Below are 9,739 nucleotides of genomic sequence, written 5' to 3'. Positions count from 1 at the left end.
CTGCCGGAGCTTCTCACTCCCGACCCACAGCCCCCCCAAAGGATGACAAGATTGAATGGTAACAAACTCCACTGGCTGGACATAAGAAAGAACTTCTTCACTGTCCGAGCCCCCAAGGTTTGGAACAGACTGCCACCTGAGGCGGTTCAAGTGCCCACTTTGAATGCCTTGAAGATGCATTTGGATGCTTATCTTGCTGGGATCCTATGATCCCTGCTGACTTCCTGCCCCTGGGGTGGGGGGTTGGACTCGATGATCCTCCAGGGTCCCTTCCAGTCCAAATGTCTATGAAATCTATGAAAACCATGTCATGATATAAGAGGAGGCTGTTTTGAAGAACAGATGGGCCTGGGTCAAAAAACGAGATACAAGCATATGTGTGCTATGTGCATACCCAAACTCTGAAACACACAGAAATATTGCAAATTTAAATCTTGCAGACAATCTATGGGTGTTCCAGGACTGTAGTGTAAGGGTGTTCTGAGCTATATAAACCAGCTGTTGTGGTTCAGTGGTAGAATCCTTGTCTGCCACACAGGAGACCTGGGTTGGATTCCCACCAGATGCACTTCTAACCACAGGCACTGAGCATCCAGACTTGGTCTGGCCTTTGGATTCTATCTTGACAATGTAAAAGAGGGATGGAAGGTCTGGGCAGCCTCCACTCCTCCATACTCCTGCCTAGGCATATGTATTAAAGATTCTGGTGACCTCTCACATGCCCACCATGATCCAGAAGAATCAGTGGTTGCCTACTACACTATATAGTGTTTTGACATTCACATGTACATTCGGCATCTTGACAGAAAATCTAAAAAGGTAGTGATGTGTGTGTTGAAATGTTGGTGTGTCAGGGCTTATGTAAAAAGTGAATAATTTTCAGTTATGCACATCAAGTGCAAATTGTACTTGGACTTACATTAGCAACTCCACATAGCGGACATTTTTGTTCACAGATAAAATATCCTTCATGTCTTCATCAGTCAGGGAGAAGTCAAAGATCTAGTGAAGAGGAGATTAGGATGAAATCATTCTTTTAATGAGAAACCCAAAATTAAAATATTTCAAGGTTCAGAAACATAGAGATAATGTAAGAATCTGCTCTCACTTGCACTGCTATAAGACACCCTTGAATTTTGGGGAGGACTTCTCAGATTCCTAGAGTGCTGGGCAAGCTCAGTATCTCATAAGGACAACATGGCAGTCCTGCCAGCTCCTCTAAACCAATTGTCAATAACTTATGGTTTGTGGGCTCGGTCTATCCCACAGAGCCATTTTATCTGGTCCACAGAGCCAGTGGCAGTGGTGGCACAGTGGGAGTGGTGATAGTAGCTGCAGTGAGAACTCAGTTGGAAGCAGCCCGTGCTTGGAGCTAAGCCCTGTTACAGTGGCCCCCCACTCCAATGTTGATGATCCTTGCTCTAGACAACATGCTTCAAGGTGGGCCTCAGCCCTCAACCTCCAGACTGCTCACATCCAATATTCAAGAAAAAACCATAGGGTGAAGTTCTCATACTGGCCAGATCTGCCTTCCCTCTGTGACAGCACTATCACTGGTAGATATAGAATTGTTTGCCTTGCCTGTGTATCAGAAAAATTGCCTATTATCAAAAGGAGAAATTGTGGTCGGCCTGGGGGTTTGGGTCTTCCCGGAACTAGGTAGCTGGGTGACAAATCCAGTGCCAGTACTGCTCTGTATGAGGTGAAGGTGGATCAGGTTGCCCTGTACATCATTTGCATAGACATTTTTGGAGAATCCCAGGACTCATGACACCCAGTTCCAGTCGTGTGTATGTGGGAGGTAATTAGCACCTGGATCCTTTGTGTGGGGTATATGGAGCACATGCACATATTGAGCAGTACTGAGCTATGGGATCACCATGGTTTGACATGCTGTTGACCCTGGTGGGGCCCAGTCCAATGACCTATATGTTAAATCATGAGTCTTTTGCCTTTGGACTAGTATCATGCATAGTCTGTACCATACATAAGTAGATACAAAAGTCCTGCTTAAAATGTATTTATGGAGTACCTGTGGTAAAACATGCAGCAGTTTCAAAAAAGGTAAAATGCATCAATTCTGAATAAACTACATCTATGGGTATCTGTCATAATTTGCCCAGGGAAGTGGGGTCTGACAATAAAGATGGAGGGGAAGGGGCTGCAGGGGGAAGAAGTTGTGGTGGCAGAGGGCAAGAGGGTTGCCTGACCTCCCACCCTCCCCTGATTTATTTTCGCTGCTGTAGCAGTGGGTGGGGGACAAATTCAAGGCAACCCCCCCCTAATTAGATTCTATACCTGGAAAATTATAACAAATGTATAAAGTTTCCATATATATAATCTAATTATTGGGAGGGTCATATTATACCTGACTAAATATAATGGTCAACCTTCTTTTGACCTGTCATGGAGACCCTTGTGTCCTGTCCTTATTAGTGTTCAGCTCTATTGCTCTTTCACTTGCTGGTAGGAAGTGTTTTGACGTACCCAAGGTTTACAGGCCTGGTAGGACTTAGCGTGGCACAGAGAGAATTCTTTTGTCCCTGTATCTTTAAATGTTTACCTGGAAATTCTCTTTGATCCTCTCTGGATGGAAGCTTTTGGGAATGACCACCACTCCTCGCTGGATGGAGAAGCGCAAAGCAACTTGTGCTGCTGTTTTGTTGTATTTTTTCCCAATGGCATTTAGCACAGGGTCCTTCAGTAAAGGAGGAGAAGACACGTTTACCCTTGAATAAAAAATGAAACAAAACAGGGGACTTCTTTATTTAGGTGCTCCTCACTCCCAAGCCACAGTCCCCTTGGCCCTGCCCCTTATTTTTGACCCATAGCCCCCTGCCCCCCAGGCCATGCTGGAGCTCCTCACTCCCAGCCTGCAGCCCTCTGCCCCCTCCCCTTAGCCCTGCCAGAGGGGGCCCAGCTGCTCCCATCCCACTTGGGCTGGAGCATGGTGGCTGCAATGGCTCTGGCTCATACGGGTGACAGTGGAGCAAGTCTGGCCCCAACGTGAGCTGGAGGGAGAAGGAAGAGGAGGGGAGGACTGTGACACCCCCACCTGCCTTGGCTGGGACTCCCATGCTGTGCCAGGCAGCCTGGTCATAGCCCCACCTGCCCCCTGAGCAGTCTTCTGGCTGCCCCACCCCTGCAAGGATGGGCACTGCCCTGGCACACAGATCCCCAGCACCCCTGAAAGACAACTCCCCCACCTCTGCTGGAGGGGCAGGTGTCTTCCCCCCATCCACCCCTGCCCTGATGCAGCCCTGGTGCCCAGTCATGTTCCCCCAGTGCCGGCAGACACTCCTTCCCCCAACACGCACACTCCCCAAGCCCTGGACCTGCCTCCAATCCCCACTCCCCTCCCCATACACTTACCTGCATCCAGCTGCTGGGGTTGTTCCCATGACACTGCATGCTGGCCACGTGCGTGTGTGCACGCAGACGCACATGTGCCCACTGCTTCCAACTGCCTCAAGCAGCTTCTTGCAGGCTGGAATGCTGCCAGCCTGCAAGGCGAAACCCGTGCTTTTCTAGGACTCACTCGTGACCCTTTCAAATGTTCTTGTGACCTACTTCTGGGTTGTAACCCACGGGTTGAGCAACAGTGTAACTAGAGGACTTGCCAGCTCTCCTATTTTATTTTCAAATAATTATGAGACTTCTGTTGCTTAACAGGGTTGACACTGTACCTCTGCTTCCTTGTAATTGCTATCTGTTTCCAAGTCAGACACTGAATAGTTGCTGTAAGGATAATTGTGTAGGGAAAGAAGAAGAGATGGACAGCAAGATAAAGGCTAGAAGAAAAATTCCTCCCAACATTTATAAGTTCCATTTGTCAGGTATTTTTGTAGTACTTGGTCTCCTAGGACATTTTTATGTGTGTTGTGGGATGTGGCACCAGGTGCTTTAATTAGTGAGCTGGACTAATTAAAAGCGCTCATGTGTCATGTGCATCAGCATCACCATGCGTCCCCATGCTTTGAACTAAACCTCATTTGAATGTGTTTTATTTCAAAGCACCCTGCCATGATTTTTTCAGTGCAGAGACACGGCAATACTGATATGTGACTTGGAAGGCTGCCAGAGCACATCAATTTTTGTGCTGCAGCATACTTGATTAATTGAGTCTGCTCTGATACACAGGATTTCCAGCATGTCAGAGCAGGCTCCGCACATGTGTACAGGGGCTGCTACTGTTTGATTCATAGATTGTAAGGCCAGAAGGGACCTTGCAAGATCATCAGGTCCAGCCCCCTGAACCAAGCAGGAAAGACACCTGGAGTCAGGTGACCTTAGCAAGCTGACTGTCCGGTCTCCTCTTACAGATTTCCAGGGTAGGTGATTGCACCACATTTGGAGGGAGCTTATTCCACAGTCTGGACACCCTGACTGTGAAGAAGTTTTTCTTAATGTTGAGCCATTACTCCTAGTTTTCCACAAGGGTGCCCTGGAGAACAGTTCCTCACCGAACCCTTGATGTACTCCCCTAGTGTAGCGGTCATGTGCTACCAGATCCCCTCTCAGCCTTCTTTTCTTCAGGCTGAAGAGTCCCAGATCCCTCAGCCTTTCCTCGTATAACTTGCCGTGTAAGACTGATCATATGGGTGGCTTTTTTTTGGACTCTCTCAAGCTTGTCCATATCCTTGCTAAAGTGTGGTGCCCAGAACTGGAAACAGTACTCCAGCTGTGGTCTCACCAGTGCTGAGTAGAGCGGAAGAATCACCTTCTTGGTTTTGCTGGAGATGCATTGATTGATGCATGCCAGAGTATTATTTGCCCTACTGGCTACGGTATCATACTGCCGGCTCTATTCATACTGTGTTTATTATTACCCCCAGGTCCTTTTTATTTGTGGTGCTAGTTAGTTTGGTGCCACCAAGCCTATAGGTGTGTTGGGGGTTGCTCATCCCGAGGTGGAGCACTTTACACTTTTCAATGTTGAACTTCATCAGATTCTGATCCACCCAACTTGCCAGCCTGTCTAGGTCCACCTGTATCTGTAACCCATCTTCAAGAGTGACCACGCTTCCCCATAACTTGGTGTTGTCCACAAACTTGGCCAGTGAGCTCTTCACTTCCACTTCCAAATAGTTAATAAAGATGTTAAAAAGTACTTGACCGAGCACCGACCCCTTTGGGACACTGCTGCCCACTTCTTGCCAGGATAACATGGATCCATTCACTACAACTCTCTGGGTCCTATCCTGAAGCCTGTTTCTCACTCACCTGACTGTCTTGGGGTTAAGCCCACAATCCTCCAATTGTCTTGTGAGGACATTGTGGGATACTAGATCAAAGGCCTTTTGGAAGTCATTTTGGCTACCCTGCACCACCTCATTTCAATCTCAAATGCTCTGTGTTACAATCGTGGGCTTTTCTGGCTAAGGTGGTTCCTTGTAGGACTCCCAGGCATTCCTTAGTGGCATAGTGAGGTGAAGGGACCATTTTGCTTCAGAGGTAGCACACAGATAGATTGAGAAGGGAGACTACTTGGCTGGGATGATCTAGTTGGTGATGGTTCTGCTTTGAGCAAGAGGTTGGATTAGATGACCTTCCAAAACTTACTTCTACGATTCTATGAATTTGGGAATCAGAGCTTGAATTCCCAAGCTCAAGCCGAGAGGCAAGAACTTAGTGAAAGCAATGGTGTTGTTAATTTACCCATATTCCAAAATGGGAACTTTGGCTCCTCAGCCCGAATACTACCAGGAGAGAAGGCCTGCTCCAAATACGTCTAGAGGGGTGGAAAGATGGGAGTCACCACTGTAATCATTTAGCCACATTACCCTTTGCTAGATCTGTGTGGATATTTGCAACCTTCTTATAGGATGAGTGCTGCTACAAGCAACACTAGTATTTCCAAGAGAAGGAAGTTCTGGCTTACCATGTTTCATCTCTTGAGGTTCCCAGTGGACTATATCCGACAATAACAATTTCATGTTGTCTGCAAAATTCTAACAGTTTGGGCTGGGAGAAATAAGGATGGCATTCAACCTATGTGAGTGAAACAGAAGGACCAAGCAACAAATAGAAAGACAGTTTCAAAAACTGGCAGGTAAGAGAGATTATTTTATATATTTGCAAACCATAGTCCCAGAAATGAATTAGAGACAGAAAAGAAGGGGAAAATCTGCATTAGGAATGTGGCAATTATCAATCCTAGGTCAAAGGTTCAAATCCAGGGCCAGCTGGTTGGGGAAATCCTACTGTGGTTTTCTTCAGGCAGAAAGTGGCAGGAGATCCTGAACAGATCCAGGTTAAAAAAAAAAAAAAAAAAAAAAGTTGCGCTATTTAGAGGATGGGCAATGTCTTTTCTCATAAATAATTCAGATCACTCAATAATTTTGTAAGCCCCGGAGGAGACAAGGCAATTGGAATCTGAAAGAGACTGAGAGAATGAGGGCAACTGCTGACCTAGCTTACCTTTCCTGTATAATCTGCCTAACAATTTGCTGTGCCAAAAGGCAGGCCAGTCCTTCTGACAACGAAGGACTTCTCTCTCTCCGCTTTATATCCAAGATTTTAAAGAGCTTAGACTGCCACTGGGGAAAAGGGTAATAGCTTATGTCAGCAACAGAAAGGAAGGAAGAGTGGGGGAAAAAACCCACACCACACCATGCCACAATCATCATCATAATCTACCCAGACTATACCCTCCCATGTTGTTACTATTGTGTATCACTCTCCCACAGAATTTTTCTGGCTACATTCTCAGCCTCTGGGAGTCATTCCCACAGACTGTAATAGAGCAGCTGCCGTTTTAATATGGTGATAATAACATCCTGAAGTTAAAACAGACATTGCATAAGGGTTTGTGCTTTTAACTTTTTTTTTTTTTTTTTGGTCTGAGGGAGAATGCAGCACTGATGTAGACTTAACAGGTAAGGTAATAGGCATTCCAGACAGAAAAAGGTAGCATTTGATGTTTTAACTTGAATTCTAGTGCTTGTGAAAGGTGTTTAGGATGACAAACCTAATCAGGAATAAAACTACAATGCAGGTAAAGAACAGGTACAAGGACAATAATAAAATTCACCTATGTTGTACTACCAGTTTCACTCCAAACTAAGTGTGCATATCTGGGCCCCTCCCCAAGAGCTAAAAGGGTTAGCTATCCCCTTCTCATTCAGTCTTTGCCGAACTCTCCTCTGATGCTACTAGCAGGGATAACTATGCTGTGTGAGAGAGCAGCCATTGGGTATCTCTTTGGGGAGATGGACTGAAAACTTCCACCCCAACTCACTCAATTCAAAGTTTTCCTCTCCGCACTAGATGGCAATGTTTTACATTCATCAGTGATTAGCCATTTGTTTCCATCTGTAGGCCATAGAGTCAGTTTTGCTCAGACCTGTCCACTGACTTCAGTAGTAAGATCAGTTATTCTACTCCCACGGAATACAGGGAGCATGGGAAGGGCATAGAAATGTTTTGGCTTTTTAGCATTAGATAGATCCTTTGACCAGACAAAGAGCTCATGATGGCACAGTATCCCCTATGCTTGTATTTGTGCTTTGAATTGCTTTTAAACAAGGTAAATCTCTAGCTCCATTTAAGACTTATTAGTTTCTGGGTAGTGGTACATCTGTCTTCGGTGCTGGGAGCCTTCCGGAATCAAGGCAGGAACCTGAGGTATATGGCTAAGATTTATGGACAAGGCTTTTATTGGCCCAGCTTTCACACAACACTCCACCCTGTTTTAGAATCTGGGACAGATTCTGGTTTTAGTACAGAAAGTAAAAGTAGCATACTTTCAGGATAGGAAGGAAAGCCTGGTGGTATGATGAGTGGTATATTAACTGCAGAGTCACATGGATGTGCACACAATCCCCTATATGTTGAAGTATATGCATTGCCTCAGCACTCTCACTATTATACATTTTTCAGATGGATCAAGGGCTCCATTTGGGGCCATACCTGGTTGCTGACTGGTTTGTGTTTGAGGCCAGGCTTGTTCAGGATCATCTCCAGCTGCCTGCGGTTGAAATTTGATACTCCAATAGACTTTGCTAAGCCTGCATCTTTACATGCTTCCATAGCCTACAAAGAAAAATGAGACCATTAGAAGGAGTCCTAATAGCATTATTCTAGGTTCCTGAATATGACCTGGGGGTTATAGTGGACTATACGAATATGAGCCAACAGTGTGCTCTGGTAGCAAAAAGGACCAAGAACAATAGCGGGCTGTGTTAGTAGGAGTGTCACTAAGAAAAAAGGAGGGAGGAGCTGATAACAGTCTTCAAATACCTGAAGGGTGGTTATGAAGAGGATGGCGATAGACTATTCTCTGTGGCCAAAGGGGACAGAACAAAAAGCAGTGGTGTCAGATTGCAACATGGGAAATTTAGGTTGGCTATTAGGAAGCACTTTCTCACTATGAGGGTAGTTAGATGTTGGAACATGTTAGCCAGAGAACTTGTGGACTCTCCACCTTAGTAAGTTTTTAAGAGCAGGTTAGAAAGAGCCTTAATTGGGATTTAGTCAAGAATGGTCCTTTCTTGACTAAACAACCTGCAGGCGGTTGTACTAGATGATGCCCTGAGGTCCCTTCCAGCCCTACTTTTTCAAGATTCTACAGGTGATGACAATAGATGTAACCACCTAGACTTAGGGACCTTGTAAATATACAACTGCTTCTTTGTAGATGCTTTGGTCCTCTCTGTTAGCCCAGGTTCTGCATCATTAGAATTACATGAGTGCCTTTTCTTAGTTTCCTTCTCTGTTCCCAAAAATTTCCACCAGTGAATGATGTAGAGGCTGTTAAATGGTGTGACCAAGGTGAAGTACAGCAGACCTTATCCTGGTCATTTTCTACATCTGAATAGAAATACCAAGTGTACTGCTTGCCAGTGTTCTTAATTCTTTATGTTTTTAATAAGCGGAGAAAAAGTAGGAGAGAGAGAAGTTCCATTTGTTATAGGACTTCTGGTTGGCCTTGTCACATGCTTTGTGTCATTCAGTGCTGATGTCAGAAAACAGAGCCACACTGCATTACTATTCCTTGTCAAAACCATGTTGAAATAATGAAGTTTCATCAGATGCTGATGCTGCACTTTCTATGTGGTAACTACCAGTAACTTAGAAGCAGCAGCATCTGTTGTTACTGGGGAAGGAGTGGTGGTTGTGGTGGTGGTGAAAGAGTCAACATTAGGGAAGATTCGGTCCTAACATGAAATGATAACAATCTGTTTCCAAGGAGGATTTAGTCACTTCTTACTCCAGGGCTCACTTTCTGCTCTTTGAAAGCAAGAGCAAGTGCAGCTTCACAAGTGTAATGGAAGCAGTGATCTCAGTTTGCAGTAGGTTGACTAAAAGTTACACAAATGCCAACAAACCAAGAGAGTGCATTATCTGTATGGGGAAAAATAAAAAGCTGGATTCTAAAGCAACAGTTTTTTAATGAGCGTGACACAGACTGAACAACAATGCTAGCAGAAATCCTACTTATCCATGGAGTCAGTGGAGTCTGGTCAGCTGCCTTGTCAATGCGTCTCAACCCAGACGGTGGAGACACTCCCTTAATAGCTGTGCATGAGGTGTGTAGGAAGTCTTTGGCAGCTTACCTCCCAAGTGGCACATAAATCTGTCTTATGATACACAAATTTTCCAGCTGCATTTAAAGGGTAGGTTACATCTCCAGGCTGAAAAATAAAAAAAAAACCCCATGGTTTTGAATTTTCATTTCTCTGGAAAAAATATGTTCCTTATAGTCTCTGTACCCCTACCAAGGAACAAAATCAGAGGC

General features: G+C 45.2%; 1 protein-coding gene across 1 annotated transcript in view; it reads right to left on the bottom strand.

Annotated features, from left to right (window-relative positions):
- Nucleotides 1-9,739, bottom strand: part of AKR1D1 (aldo-keto reductase family 1 member D1) — a 52,594-nt gene that overhangs the window by 12,742 nt on the left and 30,113 nt on the right. Inside the window, exons 4-8 of the mRNA XM_019515398.1 lie at nucleotides 9,558-9,635; nucleotides 7,912-8,034; nucleotides 5,882-5,991; nucleotides 2,564-2,729; nucleotides 920-1,002 (exon numbers count right to left, since the gene is read on the bottom strand). Of these exons, the coding sequence (XP_019370943.1) occupies nucleotides 920-1,002; nucleotides 2,564-2,729; nucleotides 5,882-5,991; nucleotides 7,912-8,034; nucleotides 9,558-9,635 (560 nt within the window). The remainder of the gene's footprint in view (nucleotides 1-919; nucleotides 1,003-2,563; nucleotides 2,730-5,881; nucleotides 5,992-7,911; nucleotides 8,035-9,557; nucleotides 9,636-9,739) is intronic.

Source organism: Gavialis gangeticus, unplaced genomic scaffold (genome assembly GCF_001723915.1).
Source record: "Gavialis gangeticus isolate Ggan-Ray unplaced genomic scaffold, GavGan_comp1, whole genome shotgun sequence".
In the NCBI taxonomy this organism is placed as follows: Eukaryota; Metazoa; Chordata; order Crocodylia; family Gavialidae; genus Gavialis; species Gavialis gangeticus.
This window is presented reverse-complemented; position numbering and strand designations above follow the sequence as displayed.